At 44.0% G+C, this 23,145-nt stretch overlaps 1 protein-coding gene across 1 annotated transcript in view; it reads left to right on the forward strand.

Moving 5' to 3' along the window:
* The window catches only part of SVEP1 (sushi, von Willebrand factor type A, EGF and pentraxin domain containing 1), a 129,131-nt gene that overhangs the window by 30,383 nt on the left and 75,603 nt on the right, over positions 1–23,145 (forward strand). The window contains exons 4-11 of the mRNA XM_077921634.1: positions 4,163–4,321; positions 5,413–5,592; positions 11,744–11,923; positions 13,893–14,090; positions 15,592–15,710; positions 18,277–18,406; positions 19,809–19,916; positions 22,189–22,320. Coding sequence (XP_077777760.1) covers positions 4,163–4,321; positions 5,413–5,592; positions 11,744–11,923; positions 13,893–14,090; positions 15,592–15,710; positions 18,277–18,406; positions 19,809–19,916; positions 22,189–22,320 — 1,206 coding nt within the window. The remainder of the gene's footprint in view (positions 1–4,162; positions 4,322–5,412; positions 5,593–11,743; positions 11,924–13,892; positions 14,091–15,591; positions 15,711–18,276; positions 18,407–19,808; positions 19,917–22,188; positions 22,321–23,145) is intronic.

Below are 23,145 nucleotides of genomic sequence, written 5' to 3' on the forward strand. Positions count from 1 at the left end.
TAAAAAAAATATTGTGGGGTGATTTGGTAATCACTCACAATGTTGGGAGTGCATCCATGTCTTCTTTACTGAATTACTCCATTGATCAAATGCTATGTATGACGTATCCTTCGGAGTGACCTATCCTGGAAAAAGGCAAGGCTGCCTGGCACACTGAACAGGAGCATTCCAAATTATGGTATAATTATGAATTTAATGCGGGTATCATAATTCGGCACTTTGCTAAATGTTTTTGTTTTTAAGAAACCTTTTTAAGCCTGCAATACATCAGCTGCAAAACAGCTGAGCGTTAAGGGTCACTTTGTGGAAGCTTATGCCTTTGGGGACGCGGGTGGCGCTGTGGGTAAAACCTCAGCGCCTAGGACTTGCCGATCGCATGGTCGGCGGTTGGAATCCCCGCAGCGGGGTGCGCTCCCGTTGCTCGGTCCCAGCGCCTGCCAACCTAGCAGTTCGAAAGCACCCCCGGGTGCAAGTAGATAAATAGGGACCGCTTACTGGTGGGAAGGTAAACGGCGTTTCCGTGTGCTGCTCTGGCTCTGGCTTCGTCACGTGGCCCAGAAGTGTCTGTGGACAGCGCTGGCTACCGGCCTCTAGAGTGAGATGAGCGCACAACCCTAGAGTCTGTCAAGACTGGCCTGTACGGGCAGGGGTACCTTTACCTTTACTATGCCTTTGGATTCTGGATCAATTAATTTGGAATAAATACTACCCTTTTTATATTAATAGTTACTATCATAGTTTTCACTTTATGCAGTGAAAGAGTGAATCAGCCTTTGAACTTAAAGCCATTCTTCCCTGACTTCCCTAATTATGAATTAAAGGTTAGCTGAATTGTGTTAAAGGAATACAGTGGTACCTCAGGTTAAATACTTAATTCGTTCCGGAGGTCCGTACCTAACCTGAAACTGTTCTTAACCTGAAGCACCACTTTAGCTAATGGGGCCTCCCGCTGCCGCCACGCTGCCGGAGCACAATTTCTGTTCTCATCCTGAAGCAAAGTTCTTAACCTGAAACACTATTTCTGGGTTAGCGGAGTCTGTAACCTGAAGCGTATGTAACCTGAAGCATATGTAACCCAAGGTACCACTGTAACTGATCTAAGCTAAGTAAACTTGCTTAGATGGAAGCTTGTTACCTCTGACTTTAAAGCAATGAAAATCAGATGGAGATGTTCGAAAGTAAACATACTGACTGTTTTGTTCTGTGATAAAGAAACATGGGTGTAAAATGGATATCAATATTGATGCTCCACATTAAAGGTACCCCTGCCCTTACGGGCCAGTCGTGTCCGACTCTAGGGTTGTGTGCCCATCTCACTTAAGAGGCCGGGGGGCAGCGCTGTCCGGAGACACTTCCGGGTCATGTGGCCAGCGTGACGAAGCTGCTCTGGCAAGCCGGCACCAGCACAGCACACGGAAACGCCGTTTACCTTCCCGCTATAAAGCGGTACCTATTTATCTACTTGCACTTAAGGGTTCTTTCGAACTGCTAGGTGGGCAGGAGCTGGGACCGAAAGACGGGAGCTCACCCCGCCACGGGGATTCGAACCGCTGACCATGCGATCGGCAAGCCCTAGGCGCTGAGGTTTTACCCGCGTCCCTATGCTCCACATTAGTGTTGTCCAATATTATTGTATTGATTATAATATATGTGGATTGTTCAGATTTTTATTTTCACGTGTAAACATTAGTTTTAGGGAATACTTTGATGTTCTATGCTTTTTTTGTTGCCTTCTTATTTCACAGCGTATAGTGAGCTTTCTTGGTGGAACAGCACCATAATCAGTTACGGGTTTCCCCTCCCCGTATGGAGATTCGATCTTGTTAAACCACCCCCAGAATTTCCCCCGCCCTACCAAAGCTTTTAGTGTGCAGGTTTACTCTGTGTAAAAATGAGAGCACATTAATAGGCTTCTAAAGATCTATTAGCAGTGCAGAGCAAATCGTAAAACTCGCTAATCTGACCAGTTATTACCATCAGGTATGGAAAATGCTATTTAAGGATTATTTCCCCCATGTAATTGAGTTCACTGAATAAATGCATTTTTAAATATGTCGTTTCCAGTATTTTAACCTCTTAAATGCATTCTCTTCACATTGCTCATCTCTTTGCACTAGAGCAATCTGTGCAAATGTTACCGAGAAAGGGGATGTGGGCAGCAGTCTGTGGGGTAGCAGGGAAGAAATCTGGGCAGGTGGCAGAATGAAGTAGAAAAAGCCAAGTAGCATACTTAAAATATCTTACCTTCCAGTTTGGTAAATAAGCCAGGAACACTAAAATCTTGGAATATAGCAACAGCAACAAAAACACTAATGTCCCAGCCGCTCTGGCTGGCTTATAACACACAAAAAACATAATAAAACATCAAACATTAAAAACTTCCCTAAACAGGGCTGCCTTCAGATGTCCTCTAAAAGTTGTGTAGTTGTTTATCTCCTTGACATCTTATAGGAGGGCGTTCCACAGGTGCCACCACCAAGAAGGCCCTCTGCCTAGTTCCCTGTAACTTTACTTCTTGCAATTAGGGAACCACCAGAAGACCCTCGGGCACTGGACCTTAGTGTCCGGGCTGAACGATGGGGGTGGAGATGCTCCTTCAGGTCTACTGGGCCGAGGCTGTTTAGGGCTTTAAAGGTCAGCACCAATACTTTGTATTGTGCTTGGAAAGGTACTGGGAGCCAATGTAGGTCTTTCAGGACCAGTTTTATATGGTCTCGGAGGCCACTCCCAGTCACCAGTCTAGCTGCCACATTCTGGATTAGTTTCCGAGTCACCTTCAAAGGTAGCCCCACATAGAGCGCATTGCAGTAGTCCAAGCGGGAGATAACCAGAGCATGCACACATCTGGCGAGACATAGGATCTCATCCAGCAAATGAACATATAAAGTACACATTTTAGTAAGCCTTCCCCTTGAAAGTAAAGGTTGGCTGTATTTTTACTGAATTGATAATAAGCAAGCAAGCAAATAAATAAATAAATAAAGTTATTATTTATGCCCTGCCCATAAATGGCCAAAAAGGTAGTCTGGCAGATGAAATTGGTGGAATATGTGGAATAAGGAAATTTAACTAATAGAATAAGAGATCAGAAAGATGGAGTATTTAAAGAAGAGTGGGAAATGTTTGCAAAATATCTGAAGAATAATTGTAAACAGGTTAAAACTTTAGCAGGATTAGAGTAAATTCAGCAATTTAAATTATATGAAGATATAGTGATATAAAACATATGGAGTCATTAGAATAGGCAGTTGTAATGGATTATTAAACAGAACCAAGGAAGGGGGGGGGAGGGAAGTTGACAATTATGACTGTGTGGTTATGTTGAATGGAATGTACAAATTTGTATCGGGCAAAGTATAAATAAAGTAAAATTAACCAGTAGTCAAGAATAATGGGAGTTGGTGTCCAGCAACCTCTGGAGAGCCAAAGGTAACTTCTTCTTCTTCGGCAATCTATCATAATCTAGTAATATTGTCTTCCATGAACACGGTTTTAACAGTGAGTCCATAAGTGACTGTGGAGGCCAGTTCTGGATCCACATGTCCTTCCACGGTGGGGACATTGGTTTCTGGGTAGGAGTTGATCACGGTGAGGGTTTCCCAAATATGCCTTCCTCTTAGCATGTTTCTCCCTTTCGTCCTGAGTTTGAGCGTCTTCAAAGTCCATGGCACCTTTGGTAAAGGCTGTTCCACAACTGGAGCACTTGCAAGCCAGTGTTTCCCAGTTGTTGGTGCTTATACTACATTTTTTTTTAGATTTGCCTTGAGAGCCTCTTTAAACCTCTTTTGTTGTCCACCGGCATTACACTTTCCATTTTTAAGCTGAGAATAGAGTAGTTGCTTTGGAAGACAATAATCAGGCATCTGCACGACATGACCAGTTCAATGAAGTTGATGTTGAAGAATCATTGCTTCGACACTGGTGATCTTTGCTACTTCCAGTACACTAACATTAGTTTGCCTGTCTTTCCAAGTGATATGTAAAAATCTTCGGATACACCATTGATGGAATCTTTCGAGGAGCTGGAGATGGCATTTATAGGTGGTCCATGTTTCACAAGTGTACAGTACTGTGGATGAAGGAGTAGGGGACTACAGCTTTGCAATATACTTTCGCAACTTGATCCTGACTTGGATTTTATTGCCCTTTCTTTGCTTTTTAGCCTGCCCACCAGGGACCTACAAGCCTGAAGGTTCACCAGGTGGAATAAGCACCTGCATCTCATGTCCTGATGAGAATCACACCTCTCCACCAGGAAGTACCTCTGTCGAGGACTGCAGATGCAAGGAAGGGTATCGCTCTTCGGGCCAGACTTGTGAAGGTAAGCTGTTCACCCATCCTCAAAAAAGAGAGAGAGATCCCCAAAATATTAACATCATGATCAATAATTCTTTAAGATAGTGGTGGAGATTGTTTGTTTGTTTTTCAGTTTTCTTATGAAGGTTTCCTTTCCAAACTGATTTATCTGACAAGGATCCCCTTTGTATCTCCATAAAACCCGTGTACATTAGGAGAAGATTTGTGCTTGGACGCACTCACAGTTGATGTCAAGTGCTGAAAAAAAGGACACCTGGATAGGACACATGCCTTGAATAGGAAAGCTGCTTGGATTGTTATGACTGCATAAATGACCTTTTGGCTCATTCATGAGATTTGTGGTAGAATGGTGGTGGTGCAAATTCATAGGGACAATGTTTTCTTTTCTTTTTTTAAACCAGAGGTTTGGAGTGCGTTGTCAGCACTATGCTGACATCTTTACTTCTCCTTTAGCTCTCCAGGTGAGGCAGTGGAAGTGCTGGACCATTGCCTTGTCTCTTTTATGGACTGGATGAGAGCCAACAAACTGAAGCTCAATCCAGATAAGACTGAAGCGCTGTTAGTGGGTGGTTCCCTGGACGGGACAGCAGAGAGGTTGCCTGATCTTGATGGGGTTACGCTCTGAAGGAGTAGGCATGCAACTTGGGGGTACTCCTGTATCCTTTGCTGTCACTTGAGCTTCCATCAACTTCGGCTGGTGGCTCAGCTGTGCCCTTGTTAGGACAGGGACAACTACTGTTGTCTATGCTCTGGTAACCTCTAGGTTAGATTACTGCTCCTGCCAACCTAGCAGTTCGAAAACACGCCAGTGCAAGTAGATAAATAGATACTGCCATGGCGGGAAGGTAAGCGGCATTTCTGTGCGCTCTGGTTTCCGTCACAGTATCCCGTTGCACCAGCAGCGATTTAGTCCTGCTGGCCACATGACCTGGAAAGCCATCTGTGGACAAATGCCAGCTCCCTTGGCCTGAAAGCGAGATGAGTACTGCAACCCCATAGTCACCTTTGACTGGATTTAACCGCCCAGAGGTCCTTTACCTTTTACCTTTAGGATTGTGCTGTAACCAGTTTGTAATTATTATTTGCTCCAATTAGTGGTTCACTGCCCTGAACTTCACCCTCCTGAAAATGGCTATTTTATCCAGAACACCTGCAACAATTATTTCAATGCTGCATGTGGAATCCGATGTAAAACAGGATTTGACCTTGTGGGAAGCAGCATACGACTTTGTCAGCCCAATGGCCTATGGTCTGGTTCAGAAACGACATGCAGAGGTAAGAAGCCTTTACTTTTGAAAAAGAATTGTTGCCTTTCTCTTGTTTCGTTGTTATTCTCTTCCAATCTTCCATGATATGTGTCCTGGGCAATGCAGTCAGGCAATGGGCAGGGTACAAATATAATAATAATAATAATAATAATAATAATAATAATAATAATAATAATAATAATAATATATTTTTAGTAGAAAATGAAAAGTATTGTTTTAATTACCAAGAAACTTACCAATAGCAATCAGTTCTGTCTTTCTTCAATTTTGCATATGCTTCCACTAGGCCTGCTACCAACATTTGACTGGAATACAGAGCTAGCTCCAAATATTACTTAGCAAATCCTGCCAGTTTTACTGACAGCAGAACGGTTATGTAGAATTGAAAGGGTGGTATTAAATGAAAATTTACTTAGAATAGAAATTAATATACCTGAAGGAGCATCTCCACCCCCATCCCTCAGCCCGGACACTGAGGTCCAGCTCCGAGGGCCTTCTTGCAGTTCCCTCACTGCGGGAGGCCAAATTACAGGGAATCAAGCAGAGGGCCTTCTTGGTAGTGGTGCCTGTCCTGTGGAACACTCTCCCTTCGGATGTCAAGAAAATAAACAACTACCTGACTTTTAGAAGACATCTGGAGGAAACCCAGTACAGGGAAGTGTTTAATGTTTGATGTCTTACCGTGTTTTTAATATTCTGTTGGGAACTGCCCAGAGTGGCTGGGGAAACCCAGCCAGATGGGCAGGGTATGAAGAAGAAGAAGAGGAGGAGGAAGAAGAAGAAGAAGAAGAAGAAGAAGAAGAAGAAGAAGAAGAAGAAGAAATTAGGTCCCTTCATTTCATTGTGTCTGCTCTGAGTAAGATTTAGTTGCATACTATCCACAAAAGGTGTTTTTTTTATGTTACTGTCACACTCATTCTTTAGGATATTTTCCAAATGCCAAACTATTTTCTTTGATTCAATCTGTAAATGCTATGAGAATCATGTTGCATTGTGTCCCCCAAGCAAATATGCATGTACAGCAATATCCAGAACCTGCATGTAAGAATCTTGTAATAACAGAAAATAGGAACCAGCCAATGCTTAGCTGACTGATCTGTTGGGGCAGCTGTTGCTTTTCATTTCCATGTGTACTACCTAATGGCTGAAGCTCATATTTTCTGCTTATTCACTTGAGAGGCTGGTTATTTGGTTATTTGTGCAGGGTTTCCCAAACTTGGGTCTCCACCTGTTTTTTTAGACTACAGTTCCCATCATCCCTGACCATGGGTCCTGCTAGCTAGGGATGATGGGAGTTGTAGTCCAAAAACAGCTGGAGACCCACATTTGAGAAACTGTGGTTTAGGGGGAAGTCAATTGGTAAGGATTTCACACTTAATTTTTATTATTATTATTTTTTAGGGAAGTATTGGCTTTGGGTAGCAAATGGAGCCTTGTACTGTTAACTTCATTTTCTGTTAGTTTTCTCTGAGTGTCAGAAAGATAACACTTTTGATTAATTTCTTCCAAGGCACATGGCTCTTAGGCAAGCGTTGCTCAACTCCATTCATATACTGATAAGGCATGTGGTAAGCAAAGGAGTGATCAAAGGAGCAGTTTCATGAGCCATCACGTTAATCCCAACACAAACCGCCCTCCCAGCCTTTTATCACATGCATTTGAAAGGACAACAGAAGGATGCTAATGCCCTCGTAGGCTATGTTAACTTGCGGCATTAAACATTCATCCTTTTGCTGTGCTTGCTCTGCTTAGCCAAAATATGTCACTAGTGTGACAAGCAGTGCTTAGACATATTAGCACATGTGTAAATTACACAGCAATAGCGTAAAAGTAAAGAGCAGGAAGTGGGGACGCGGGTGGCGCTGTGGGTAAAAGCCTCAGCGCCTAGGGCTTGCCGATCGAAAGGTCGGCGGTTCGAATCCCCGCGGCGGGGTGCGCTCCCGTTGCTCGGTCCCAGCGCCTGCCAACCTAGCAGTTTGAAAGCACTCCCGGGTGCAAGTAGATAAATAGGGACCGCTTACTAGCGGGAAGGTGAACGGCGTTTCCGTGTGCGGCTCTGGCTCGCCAGAGCAGCGATGTCACGCTGGCCACGTGACCCGGAAGTGTCTCCGGACAGCGCTGGCCACCGGCCTCTTGAGTGAGATGGGCGCACAACTCTAGAGTCTGTCAAGACTGGCCCGTACGGGCAGGGGTACCTTTACCTTTAAAGAGCAGGAAAGAGCAATTACGGTGAAGTTCGGTATTGATCAATGTTTTACACCTGATCTTTTCTTGTGACCACAGGAGTTTTGTGGCAGAACAACAATTTCAAGCGGATTTTGAAAAGCCACCTTGTAAAAAACAAATACCCACAAGGTGCATTGATTCAGGGGCAATTTTTCAAAATAATAATATTTGCCTTTCATGTGGAAATGCTACCTAAATCTGTCAGTTTTACTATGTCTGTGCACTGAATTTGCAGCAATGTCAGGGGAAGTCCTAGTTTCACAGTGGCCTGGTTTAATGTCAGTGTCTGAGAGCACAGCTCCCCAGAGTGGAGGTCACAGTTCTCTTCCAAGTCATTTTGCTGCTTTGGTGCACAGAGATAGGCTTATAGTAACTCTCGTGTCCCAACAGTGGCTCATGGTTTTGCTTTCTTCTGACTAACCATGAGCTGTAACCAGGTTCCTATAGTTTAAGGCTTGCAGTTTCACAGATACACCTGGTGCAGTTTCGCAGCTACACCAGAAGTCCAGGTTTGGACGACAGGATAAACCAAGTGCCTGATAGAGTAGCAGAAATGGGATGAGCAAGGTAGCTACAATCTCCTCTCCCAGAGCTTCATGGTTTGGCCTAGAATGAAATGTGAATGCAAAATTAGATTCCTGGGCATGTGCTCATGCATGCACATTTAAGTGCCTATGTGTTTGGAGAGAAGGAAGGAAGGAGCAGGAAAACTGAAGGGTGTGCCTGAATTAGATCTCATTCCATTTCTGCATTCACGAGGGCTGAGATAAACTGTTTGTTCTGATTTTGGCTGTGCTGCATTGATCTGTGAGGAAAACCTCAAATGCTAGTACAAATGCACTGCAAGTAATTAAAATAAACTTTAAAAAAATCCAATGTGGCTATAGTAAACGAACTGGGAACAAAGTCCCCTTACAGACAAGGACTCCTGTATAAAGAACATGGAAAAGATGTTCTCCCACTTAATCTCCATCCTACTTGTGTTCTGGTAAGGAGATCCTTTTCTGCGCGGTGAGCCAGAATATTCCAAGAACTAATTCGGCAAAGTGTGAGATTACCGTATTTTTCGCTCTATAAGACGCACCAGACCACAAGACGCACCTAGTTTTTGGAGGAGGAAAACAAGAAAAAAAATATTCTGAATCTCAGAAGCCAGAACAGCAAGAGGAATCGCTATGCAGTGAAAGCAGCAATCCCTATTGCTGTTCTGGCTTCTGGGATAGCTGTGCAGCCTGCATTCGCTCCATAAGACGCACACACATTTCCCCTTACTTTTTAGGAGGGAAAAAGTGAGTCTTATAGAGCAAAAAATACGGTAATCAGGATTCGCAGCATCCTCAGATATTTGGCATCTAATCTTAATAACGATAGATGAAATTGCCACAGACTTTTGGCTTCCCTGCTGGAGAAGAAACAACAGGCAAGAGATAATACTTAACATCCAACAGATTACAAAAGTTTGTGCTTGTATGTGTGCCTGGGTATTGTTCCACAGGGTTTTATAAAGGCATTAAAATTGCCCTGGGAGATGTTGGAGGCAGGAGGAATCTCATGATGAGCCTTAATTCTTCCACAGATATTTTTTTTTTATCCTTGGCACCAAAGCTCTAAAGAATCCTAGATGCTTTTCCTCTTTTTTATGGAAAGGTTATCCAGAAATAAGCAAGCCTGCCAAATTAAACATAGCTGCAATAAAAAATTGCATAACGTGCTTCCAGGGGCCAAGCTTCTTAAAATATATTTAATCCCTTTTTTAAAACTTTTTTTTTTTTTAGTATGCAGTTTCATAAAGGGGAGGGGGGCAGGTTGGAGAAAGACAGCATTCTGGAACCGAACAACTTGACATTCCCAGTGCACAGATGTTAGATGGATGTTTGGTTTGCCACTTCATGTTCTATTCTGTTCCTCAATTGTTTAAAAGGTCTGTTAGCAAATCTTCCTGTAATATTCTCCCTGAATGAGGGAAGCTGTTGCTGCTGCTGTTGGGGTCACGTCTTGTCGCTGGCAGATACGCAACCGTATTTTTGTACAGTTGACTTAACATGACTGATACCTCAGAGGATATTATCTGCTAATTAGCTGTCAAAAAGGTGTATATTTCTCTGGATAAATTGAATTCTGTGCTTGTGCTAGTCTCAGTTCCTATTTGATAATCGCTTTAATGAAACAAATAAATAAAGGATGCCAAATAGTCTAGAAAAAGAAGTGCCAGAACTCACCATGAACACCTCCCTTGTTCTCTTTAGAATGGCAAGGGCACCCATCTGAGAGGTCCTGGAACTGAGTTCCAGGGGGGGGGATTGGGGCAGCGGCGTAGCGTGGGTTGCCAGCACCCAGGGCAAGGCAAGTAATTTGCGCCCCCTAACCCGTGGATTTGCGCCCCCTAACCTGTGGATTTGCGCCCCCTAACCCGTGGATTTGCCCTAACCCCAGATGTTGCGCCCGGTGCGGCCGGCCCCCCTTGCACCCCCCACGCTACACCACTGGGTTGGGGGGGAGCCACAATGCCAAATATTCCTAGCTGTGGAATTTTATAAAAGGAATTTCCTCAGGAGGATCTGTTCAGACATTACTTGGCCCCAGGGATCAGTGATGGCGGGTGGTGCTGTGGGTTAAACCACAGTGCCTAGGACTTGCCGATCAGAAGGTCGGCAGTTCGAATCCCCGCGACGGGGTGAGCTTCCGTTGCTCGGTCCCTGCTCCTGCCAACCTAGCAGTTCAAAAGCACGTCAAAGTGCAAGTAGATAAATAGGTACTGCTCCGGCGGGAAGGTAAACAGTGTTTCCATGTGCTGCTCTGGTTCGCCAGAAGTGGCTTAGTCATGCTGGCCACATGACCCGGAAGCTGTACGCCGGCTCCCTTGGCAATAAAGCCAGATGAGCACCACAACCCCAGAGTCGGCCATGACTGGACCTAATGGTCAGGGTCCCTTTACCTTTACCTTTAGCCCCTTTCACCCCCTGAAGCAAAACAGGAATGTGCCACTTCATGCCCCCCTATTCTGCTGCCACCAGAACACACAAACCCTTACCAAACTTTGCAAGAGAAGGGGTGTTCTGCTAAGCGTTTGGGCTCGTCTTCCCTGCTCTAGGACCAGGAAGACAAGCAGCATACTGGAACACCTCTCCTCTCCCCCAAATCCAGCGAAAGGCAGGTGTTAACCAGCAGCAGAAGCCATGGGGTGGCCAGGACACCACCTCTTGTATTATTTCCACTGCCCTGCAGTGGGTGCTTTGTTCTACCTCATCTCTGGGCTGGTTCTGCTAGAGATTCTGGCTGGGATGAGGTAGGAAACAGGTTCTGAATGCTCCAGATGGCTCATGTAAATGACCCAAGATTACAAGCCAGATGGACTTATCAGAAAGTTGCCTCTGTCCTCAGTCAAGCCCCAAGACTTGTTCGCTGAAGCATCTCAAGAGTTTGGATTTTATATCCCGCCTTTCACTCCCTTTAAGGAGTCTCAAAGCGGCTAACATTCTCCTTTCCCTTCCTCCCCCACAACAAACACTCTGTGAGGTGAGTGGGGCTGAGAGACTTCAAAGAAGTGTGACTGGCCCAAGGTCACCCAGCAGCTGCATGTGGAGGAGCGGAGACATGAACCCGGTTCCCCAGATTACGAGACTACCGCTCTTAACCACTACACCACACTGGTTTAGCTACCTGCATTTGCTATTTGTGACAACCCTGGGTGCCTATTTGATGGGCCAGGACTCTAGATATTGTTGTGTATGCATTTTCTGATCTTTAAAATGCATGGAATTCAAATCTGAACACACTTTTCAGCATCTTGGCCCCTTCTGTTGCCAGTGGTTTCATTGCCAGAGAGTGCAATAATGATTCCTGAGAAACAGACGGAAAGTTGTGTGCATGTCTTACTCAATTGCTTCCCGGTAACAGTGTTAATATACTTGACTTTGTTTTAACCTCTGCAGTTCGCACATGCCCCAAACTCTTCGCCCCTCAAAATGGGCACATTAACTGCTCGCTAAGTGGGATCTCGTATAAGACAGTGTGCTTGATGACCTGCAATGAGGGGTACGAATTGGAAGGTAGCTCCAAACTCACCTGTCAAAGCAGCTCGCAGTGGGATGGCAAGGAGCCAAAGTGTGTGGGTATGTTTTCATTATGCTGTTGTCCCTTTGGAACACAACTCAAAACCAGGGTTTGTTACTTTAAGCAACAAAATGCTGATGACAAAACTAAAACTTCCAGCAATTGCAACAACTGCCAAAACTTCTTTCAAAGGAAAGCAAAACATAAATGCATATGTATCTTTTTGGAGGCACGCTCCATTGTCTCTCAAGAGACGGGTGCCAACAATGAAGTTTGTTCACAGTTTTTATACACTGCATCATGTAACTTGTTACACAGCTTTCGTATGTTGTCTCCAACAACCATTTTCTAAAAAGAAACATACACTAGTGGCCAAAATTGTGGAAACATTTTGGAAAAAGTGTATTTACGAGGTCTGATGGTTCATAACATCTGATTGGCTCTCTAAACACTCATGCTCACTGGCTACATTCAAATGGCTACATATCACCATATCAAATGGCTACATATACATGCCATTCAAATGGCTACATATCACCCTAAGGAAGTTGTGCTTCCTTTTGCTGGTTATTTGTCTATAACTTTTGATAACCGATAACAAACTTTGTTGCATTACATTCTTCATTCATTTATCTTCCCACTGTTATATAATTTTATGGTATTACTCCAAAATAAATGTTGTGTTATGAGCCATCAGACCTCAGAAATACACTTTTTTCCAAACGGTTTCCACAATTTTGGCCACTAGTGTAGGTGGGCAAGTGTGGGAATGCAGACAGAAACTTGAAAAACATACTGGCTGTTTACACATTATAAAGGCTAAGGAACTGTAACAAGTTAAAATGAATTCTTGAAATTCAAATTAAAAGTTTTGTATACTCTCCAGTCAACAAGTTCAGAATTTCACAAGAATTCTACACCCTAGAATTAGTGAAAGTGTGATATGTAATAAATTCAGTCCGTATGTCTAAACTATATTGAGATTTAGACCTTCAGGCATTTGGCTCACTTTCATTGTATCCTTAGCACGGAACAAACTGAGCACCATTGATGTAATGTAGGAATAAATACAGGGTCCTGAACAACGCAGTGCCTTTCATTCCTGCTATTGTTTCTGGCACAAGTCTGGCATTGCTGAACTTCAGACTTATCTGCTGAACTTGCCAGGTCCCGTGATGTTGTATTCAGGCACTTAGCCACACTTGCAGACACTTTTTTCAACTAATCAGCACATGGGAAGATGTGTCAAAGTGTGTGTGTGCATTCAGCCTAAAGAAACACTTAATGATGTTAGTTGATACCTGCCTTGCCCCACCCTCCGGCCCTGGTCCTGAAGGAATAACTGTGAGGGGAGAGACTTTGTCAGGCAAGGCCTCCTTCCAGCAGCCTTGCCCCCCCCCCCCCCCCGAGTCTCTTCTTCTCAATTTGTATTGTATCACCGTATTTTTCGCTCTATAAGACGCACCAGACCACAAGACGCCCCTAGTTTTTGGAGGAGGAAAACAAGAAAACAAATATTCTGAATCTCAGAAGCCAGAACAGCAAGAGGGATCACTGCACAGTGAAAGCAGCAATACCTCTTGCTGTTCTGGCTTCTGTGATAGCTGCACAGCCTGCATTCACTCCATAATATGCACACGCATTTCCCCTTACTTTTAAGGAGGGGGAAAGTGAGTCTTATAGAGCAAAAAATACGGTATTTTATGTACTGTGTCTTGCCATTGTTTAAGTGATTATAGTTTAGAAATTATTTCTTGTAACTGTTGAGTGGGTTTCTGTTTAACTTTTATATGTTGATATTATTTAATACTATTCTAATGATGAATGTTACTTTTTTTGATGTAGGTTGCTTATTTTATTATCACATTTTTGTAGTGCATCAGATTGTTATAAGATGTACGCTTTTTGTTTCTTCAGCTTGTAAACCACCTTGAGTGTTGTAAAATAGAAAGACGGTATACAAATTAAAAGTGACGATGATGATGGTGATAGAATATCAAATGTGCAATCTGTTTTTCCTTTGTTTAGAACTGCATTGCCCCGTCTTGCAAAAACCAAAAGATGTGACAGTCCACCCACCCCTCTGTGGGCTCGAACCATCCAAGCATGGCACTGTGTGCAGGTTCAGTTGTCCCAGTGGATTCCTTTTATCTGGGGTTAGAGAAGAACTGCAGTGCTTAACCAGTGGGAGGTGGAGTGGAAATGTGCAGAAGGCATTCTGTAAAGGTATGGATTTTTTAATAATCTTTTTTCTGGAGTTTTACATTGCATATTTGTATTCAAACATTAAGCATCAGCATCATCATTTAGGATTCCCTAAATCCTTAGATGCCCATCCACCGTTAAAAAAATTTCAACTCATTATATATCATCGTCCAGAATGCTTTTGTTATCTTGCATGTCCACCACATATGGTAGAACGTGCCTTCCTTCTCCTTACATTTCCAACATAAATTTGAAGAAGTCCTGTACATCTTTGCTAATTTGGTAGGTGTTAAATACCAATGATAAAAGGGACATGGGTGGTGCTGTGGTCTAAACCACAGAGCCTAGGGCTTGTCGATCAGAAGGTCGGCAGTTCAAATCCCCGCGACGGGGTGAGCTCCTATTGCTCAGTCCTTGCTCCTGCCAACCTAGCAGTTCGAAAGCACATCAAGTGCAAGTAGATAAATAGGTACCACTCCAGTGGGAAGGTAAACGGTGTTTCCATGCGCTGCTCTGGTTCGCCAGAAGCGGCTTAGTCATGCTGGCCACATGACCCGGAAGCTGTACGCCGGCTCCCTCAGCCAGTAATGCGAGATGAGCACCACAACCCCAGAGTCGTTCGCAACTGGACCGAAGGGTCAGGGATCCCTTTACCTAAATGCCAACGATACATCATTTTCATATAGTTCTCCTTCAACACACAGCATACTGTAAATTTTAAGTCCCTCCCTCCATAACTTTTCCCAAGATGAAAACTGGATGTTGTAAAGGTATGGGTTTTGATGAATTTTTCATCTTGTTAAAAATAGAAGGCTTGTGGGAAATGATGGGCATTTGAGCCCTGGTGCCCCAGGTCCTAGTCCAATGTGCTAAATACTACACCACACTGTCTTCTCTCTCTTATTTATTTATTTATTTATTTATTTATTTATTTATTTTGTGCTCAGCAGCGGACTTCCTCTGCTCAGAATCTGGCTCTTTGCTTGTTGAGGTTATTTTCTGTCTTGAAAATCTAAGATTCGAGTCCTGTAACCATTTCTGTGGATATATCTTTTTTTAATCTGTTGATTACATTAAAGATAGCATTTGATAACTAAACTTTGACATTGGCGGGCTCTTATAAACAGATATCAATTAAGTTTTGTCGGCAGTGTGTTCCAAAAGTAAATGCATGCAAAATGAAGGGTTCCTGTAACCCTTCTGAATTTTATTGCTATTGTAAAATAGTGATTGATTACTTAACAAATAGTAAAGGAAGATTTTAACTCGTCTTTCGAGGGGGCAGGGGAATAAAGTGTGTGTGTATACATACTGTTTCATTTAAATCAAATGTTTGGAATGGAAATCAGTAACCTCTGTTCAGCTTCATAACTGTGGAATGTGGGTAGTTTTTCAAATCAACACATAAAGGATCTAAATTTCAGGTGGATGCAGTTGTTTTAGAAAGCAAGGATTTGTACAATTGAAATACACCATTCTTCTTGGAATACACATGTTCAGAACGTGTTCTTTTCTGGTACAGACATTGAACCACCCCAAATTAGCTGCCCTGGTGACATTGAAACTTCTACTCTTGAACACCAGAACTCTGCAAATATTAGCTGGCAAGTTCCAGAGGCAAGCGACAATTCTAGAGATGAGGTAAGGAAAAGCCAGGGCCATAAACTCTTTTGTAGGGCCAAGTAATTTGTCATGAATTAATGAGATTATGGGGGCGTGAAGTGCCTTAAACCCTCAAATCCCCTGTAAAAGTTCAAAATACTGTTAACTGGCCTAGACTCTTTCAGGGTCTAGCACATGTACTCATGCTTCACCTCCCCAACGGTGTGAGTGACACAGTCTGGTGGCATGTCCTGGGGTAGTGAGAGCCAGCTGTCCCGGGGAAAACTTTAGAGCAGCATTTCTGAAACTCTGGGTCTCCAGCTGTTGTGGGACTATGTTGTAAGAGAGTCAGGGTCAGAGAGGGGAATAAAAGAAAATGACCCTACTAATATCAGAATTATATCATTCTACCAAAAAAGCCCCACAAGAATAATAAACCGTGCCTTGAAGAATGCATCGTTTTGCCATTTTGCCATGTCTTTTCATGTACAGTGGTACCTCAGGTTACATACGCTTCAGGTTACATACGCTTCAGGGTACATACTTCTTAACCTAGAAATAGTGCTTCAGGTTGAGAACAGAAATTGTGCTCTGGCAGCGCGGCAGCAGCAGGAGGCCCCATTAACTAAAGTGGTGCTTCAGGTTAAGAACAGTTTCAGTTTAAGTACAGACCTCCGGAACGAATTAAGTACTTAACCCGAGGTACCACTGTATCGTTGAATGTGATTTAATGTGCCTTTTGCTATGTCTGTCTCACTGAAATGAGTCTGAATACAGCGGTACCTCGGGTTAAGTACTTAATTCGTTCTGGAGGTCCGTTCTTAACCTGAAACTGTTCTTAACCTGAAGCACCACTTTAGCTCATGGGGCCTCCCGCTGCTGCTGCTGCGCCGCCAGAGCACAATTTCTGTTCTCATCCTGCAGCAAAGTTCTTAATCCGAGGTAATATTTTTGGGTTAGCGGAGTCTGTAACCTGAAGTGTATGTAACCTGAAGCGTATGTAACCCGAGGTACCACTGTATATTCTTGCTGAGGTGCCCTTACTGAGATGTATCTGGTTCTCCACAAAGTGTATCTCTTTTAAAATGTATTTTCCTTACAAAATGTATTTATGAATGTATCTTTACTGAAATGTTTTTACTGAAATGTTGTATTATGCTGAACTTTTCTGAATGTATCCAAAATGTCATTTTGAAGAATGTAACAATCAAAGTATTTCAAAATGTATGTACTTGACTCAATTTGTATCCAAAAGGCTGCCAAAAACACTCTCCACCACACTGCCATCTACTGAGTCTACAAATAATGCCATGAATACACACAAATACCGGCTCAAGATAAAGCAGTTTTATTTTCCAATAAGTATGCAAACATCAGACTATCACACCCGTATTTATTACAACCACAACTCCCATCATCCTTGACCACTGGTCCTGCTAGCTGGGGATGATGGGAGTTGTAGTCCAAAAGCAGCTGGAGGGCCAAGTTTGGAAAACACAGCTTTAGAGGTGGGGAAACTACTAGATGGTTCAACTAGTCTGTTGCCTTTATGACCATTTTGTACATCAAGAGCATTAAAGACACACACCACTTTCTCCTCTGGCTTTGTTGAGCTGATTATTACCGTATTTTTCACCCTATAGGACACACTTTTTCCTCTCCAAAAATGAAGGGGAAATGTGTGTGCGTCCTATGGGGTGAATGCAGGCTTTCGCTGAAGCCTGGAGAGCGAGAGGGGTCGGTGCGCACTGACCTCTCTCGCTCTCCAGGTTTCAGGAAGCTATCCGCAAGCCTTGGGAGCCCGCGGGAGTTCCCGCCGGGCTCCCAAGGCTTGTGGATAGCAGCCTGCATCCCAAAGCCTGGGGCGCCCTGGGCTTCGGGCGGAAGTTCCCGCCGGGCTCCCAAGGCTTGCGGATAGCAGCCTGTTCTGGGGGCTGGGGTCAGGGGAAGCTCGGGCTTCCGCCGCCCCAGCCCCGTGCCTGGGGAGGAAACAATTTTTTTTTCTTTATTCCCCCCCCCAAAAAAAAAAAACTAGGTGCGCCCTATAGGGCGAAAAATACGGTAATTGACTAATTCCTTTTAGCGGGCTACTTAACCAATACATCAACAGAGGAAGGGCACTGATTAGAGAACATCTGAATATGTTCACTTTTATTGTGGAAGGAGGAAGGATTTCTAATATTGTCTATGACTTCTGCACAAGAAAATAACCATAGGGATTTGCTTCACCATTCTACAAAGGTTTTCTTTTCCCCGTGTGCAGCAGAGTCGCACGCAGGCTTCATGAATGAAGTGCATAGCAGCAGATCTTGTCTTCTTATCTATGCACAGCAAAATCTTAGTCTAATGCTTGAAGGAGCTGAATAATGAGCAGTTGTGATCAAGGCTCAAGCTTCACACAGCATTGCCTTTGTTTACAGACAGTAGCTGCACAGTTTGCAGACTCCAGTGGAAGTCTAGTGTGGGGCAAAGGGACATCTTAGTCATTCCACATCTGCCCCTAGGCTGCTTCGAGCACTGCAGCTCTAAGAAACCCATGCCCTCCTCTCTCCTGATAGAATATTTGAAGTCCCAGGCACCACTAAAAAGTTTGTTCCCACCACAGGTGTCGATTCAGGTGACTCCTGCTTTTATTCCACCTTACCTTTTCCCAATTGGAGAAGTTGATATCACCTATACGGCAGTGGACAGAACTGGGAACCAGGCAAGCTGCACTTTCAGCATCAAAGTTATTGGTGAGTGCTATAGAAAAATTATACACATTTTCGTGTATATAGTACGTTTCCGAGCACAATTCAAAGTGTTGGTGCTGACCTTTAAAGCCCTAAATGGCCTCGGTCCACTATACCTGAAGGAGTGTCTCCACCCTCATCATTCTGCCTGGACACTGAGGTCCAGCGCCGAGGGCCTTCTGGCGGTTTCCTCGCTGCGAGAAGGCAATAAGTGTATAGACAAAACTTTAAGATAAGCTTCCTCAGAGAGATGACCTAGAGTCACCCATGGAACCGAGTTTGGGGATTTTCTTAACGAACTAGTTTGGGTCGGGGGGTGGTCTGCGCCTTCAGATCTGTACACAGAATCTGGCGATCATCCGGGTCGTCTTATGATCTTTGCCTAACAGGAAAAGGTCGAATTTTTGCTTTTCTGGGAGGTCAGCGATCCTCACCAGCAGGGGATCAATGGTCTCACTACGTGCCTGTTCATAAAAGGGACATCTAAAGAACAAGTGCTCTGGGCTTCCTATATCCCCCAATGAACAGGCACAAAGTCTTTGAGCATATGGGACTTTTTAAAAGGATCCTTCCAGGACCAGCGAGGGCAGAGCCGAGCTTTTGGCGAGCACTCTTTAGATCTTGTGAGGAGTGGGAAAATGTGTTCCATCTCTCCAGCACTGGGCGTACATTCCCAGCCTTCCCTTTAACAAAGGAGCTCAGAGCGGCTTGGTAATACCACTGGAAAGCAAGCGTTTCTTCTCTGATGTAGGGCATCCCCCCTCCTGTTCGCTGGGCCTCATTGGCCTGATGTAAGGAGTTCCTGTGGCTCAGTTGGTAGGATTTTGTGCATAAGGCCTTGTGAGATTGCAGCGAGACATAGGTGTGGATGCGGTCTCATGGCTCGGTTGAGAGCCCCAGTCGTTTGATATGGAAAGGGAATCTGGAAGTGGTCTGTCTGCTTATGTTTGCAGAGAAAGCCCAGTATTCCATTGCTATTAAAGCCCTCTTCTGATTCTTATCAGGCAAATAGTCTTATTAAACACACATGTCTGAAGTTGAAAGCTCGCATCAGTGAACTTCTGGCCCCCATTAATTTCATGCAGCTTCTTGCCAGTAGAAAAACCCAGCCGTGGTCTGCTCAGTATCTGGCAGCGGAGAGCCAGTGGGGAACAGCTAAACGTCTACTTTAATGGAGTTTCAGTGACAGCTCTTCAAATGCATTTATTGTAGCTTTAAACATGATGTATCCATGCTGCATTTATTGATGCAAAGTTATTTATGTTTCCTGTTCTAATGACTCATGTAGTCCGCAGGGAGCTCTTATCTTAAACTTGCAGGGCATCTCTTGGCGTTCTCATTTAATTTTTTCTTTCTTTCTGCTCCCTTGTGATCAAATTTCCTTTTCTGCCTTTAAATTATTTAGACAACGAACCCCCAGTAATTGATAAGTGCAGATCCCCACCACCAATTCAGGGGGCTGAGAAGGAGTACAGAGTAACGTGGGATGAACCACAGTTTTCAGATAACTCAGGTAAGCTACTATGATTTCGGGAAGGGTGGGGAGGGACTTCTCTTAAAAAAGAGAGGGGGGTGAAAATGCCCCAAATAAATCATTTTGCAGACTTGTGTGATGGGGGTGGGCTAGTTTTGTTTACATTTCAATGCGATTTGGTCATTGGAGGAGCTTTCTAAATAAAATAATATCATAATAAATGTAAGATCTCAAGATAAGGCTTTTAATATATATTACTAATTGATAGAGGGGACACAGGTGGCGCTGTGGTCTAAACCACTGAGCCTCTTGGGCTTGCCGATCAGAAGGTTGGCGGTTCGAATCCCCGTGACGGGGTGAGCTCCCGTTGCTCGGTCCCTGCTCCTGCCAACCTAGCAGTTTGAAAGCATGCCAGTGCAAGTAGATAAATAGGTACCACTCTGGCGGGAATGTGAACGGCGTTTCCGTGCGCTGCTTTGGTTTCAGTGTTCCGTTGTGTCAGTAGCTGCTTAGTCATGGTGGCCACATGACCCGGGGAAACTGTCTGCGGACAAATGCTGGCTCCCCCAGTCTGTAAAGCGAGATGAGCACCGCAACCCCAGAGTCGTCTGTGACTGGACTTAACTGTCAGGGGTCCTTTACCCTTACTTTTTTACTAATTGATAGAGAATGAATGCTGCCTTTATGTCATTTACTCTTGATGCTTGCTAGCATGAGAATGGAAAATCTGGCATAATGGCTTGAATGCTAACTAGATCTCACTGGAGGGAGCAACTCTGGGGAAAAGTCCTGTTTGTGGGACACTCCCACCCACTGAAGGTGTTGGGAGGCAGCTTTCCAAAATGCTCTCCCAAAATCTTCTCCAGAGGCTGAGGGACCCTCCAGAGCAACATCAGAAGTGGTGCAGAGGGCTGTAGAGAGAAAGGGGGATTTGCTAATATTGCTTCCCTCCCCATTCTTCCAGCAGGTTCATCTGTTGGCTCTTTGTCCCCATGTGTCAGTTGAAGGAGGCTTTCTGTTTGCAGTCTCCTACAAGCCATTATGGGACGTGAGTGGCGCTGTGGGTTAAACCACAGAGCCTAGGACTTGCCGATCAGAAGGTCGGCCGTTCAAATCCCCGTGACGGGTTGAGCTCCCATTGCTTGGTCCCAGCTCCTGCCCACCTAGCAGTTCGAAAGCATGTCAAAGTGCAAGTAGATAAATAGGTACCACTCCGGCGGGAAGGTAAATGGCGTTTCTGTGCGCTGCTCTGGTTTTGCCAGAAGCGGCTTAGTCATGCTGGCCACATGACCCGGAACCTGTACGCCGGCTCCCTCGGCCAATAAAACAAGATGCGCGCCGCAACCCCAGAGTCGGTCACGACTGGACCTAATGGTCGGGTGGTCCCTTTACCTTTACAGGCCATTATAATTATATATTAGTTAACCTTTGGAATACATTCAAAGGGGTCCCCAAAACAGAGTAATAAAACATTCTTAAACGGTACATTCTCCCATTAATACATATTTGCACATTTTTCAATCAAATGGCAAATAATCAATTATTACTATATTCTGTAAAGTGATGGTGCTATATTATTATTGTTGTTGTTGTTATTGTTATACACACCAGTTCTACTCAGATCACAAAGAAAAGCATAGAAAACTGAGAACGGGACGATAAATGTGGTTTGGAAGAATGAGAGAAGGGGACTTCTCTGTGGTGGCTCCTCATTTGTGGAATGCTCTCGCCAGAGAGGCTTGCCTGGCGCATAAAGGCATGTAATGATGGTGCCAGACAAAAACATTCCTTTTTACCCAGGCCTATGGCTATTAAATAATCTATGGCCTGTGAAATTATGGGGGAGAGGACTGTTATTATGATGACTGTTTTATTATTAGGCTATCTGTCAGCATGCTTTTTATTATGTTTTTATCACTGATGTTCTCTTGTGTGTTTTTAATGTTTTACACCACCCTAGGATCTTTCAATGAAAGATGTTGTGTAAATAATAACAATAAAATATCATCCATATAAAATAATACGTGAAACGATTTCTACCACTCTTCCTGAATATAGTCATATTCCCGCAATCCTATGCTGTTATTATGAACAAAATTAATTAGAGACTTGATTATACCACATTAAGCATTTGAAGAACGTTCCCTCCAAAAACATTTTCCAACGTTTCATAGGACTCGTTGGGATTTAGTAAAATCCAGTGGCATTGGGCTTCTAGCATTTAAAGCCCAGAACAATGGCTGGTAGGACTACGGTTTGTAGGCAGAAATAATGGACTGATGTCTTCTTTTTCCCCCTCTGGCTTTTCTAGGTGTGGTCTTAACAATAACTAAAAGTCACTCATCTGGAGATCTTTTTCCCAAAGGAGAGACAGTGGTTCAGTATACTGCCAGTGACTCCTCAGGAAATAACAGGACCTGTGAGCTCCACATAGTCATCAGAGGTAGGTTTTGTTGGTGCTTACATTTAAAATGGCTTGCACAGTTTATGGGTATTTCCTGAAATTAATGGACTGTGCAGAATTAGATAAATTAACAGGAAAGATTCGAAGCCTGCGGGATCAGAGATTCTTAGAAGATTGGAGTAAATACATGAATTATTTGAAAAGCAATTGTAATTAACAGATTATGCTAGTAGGATTGCAAGATGTTCTGTAAGGAGGACTATTTGAAATATTGCAAGAAAGACTATGAGGAGAACTATTAGTTAAGGATAATTAAGAGTAATAGAGAAATTAAGAAATGCTGAATAAGTGATAAATAACAGAAAATCGGGTGGCGCTGGGGACGCGGGTGGCGCTGTGGGTAAAAGCCTCAGCGCCTAGGGCTTGCCGATCGAAAGGTCGGCGGTTCGAATCCCCGCGGCGGGGTGCGCTCCCGTTGCTCGGTCCCAGTGCCTGCCAACCTAGCAGTTCGAAAGCACCTCCGAGTGCAAGTAGATAAATAGGTACCGCTTACTAGCGGGAAGGTAAACGACGTTTCCGTGTGCGGCTCTGGCTCGCCAGAGCAGCGATGTCACGCTGGCCACGTGACCCGGAAGTGTCTCCGGACAGCGCTGGCCCCCGGCCTCTTGAGTGAGATGGGCGCACAACCCTAGAGTCTGTCAAGACTGGCCCGTACGGGCAGGGGTACCTTTACCTTTACCTTAACAGAAAATCATCAGAGGTTGTTGACGGAAGTCTAAAATATTGTATAAGATAAGAAGTTATGTTAAATGATTGTTGGAAAGGATATGTTTAAAAAAACTAATAGAGATAGATAGATAGATG

The sequence above is a fragment of the Podarcis muralis genome, chromosome 17 (assembly GCF_964188315.1).
Source record: "Podarcis muralis chromosome 17, rPodMur119.hap1.1, whole genome shotgun sequence".
Taxonomy (NCBI): Eukaryota; Metazoa; Chordata; class Lepidosauria; order Squamata; family Lacertidae; genus Podarcis; species Podarcis muralis.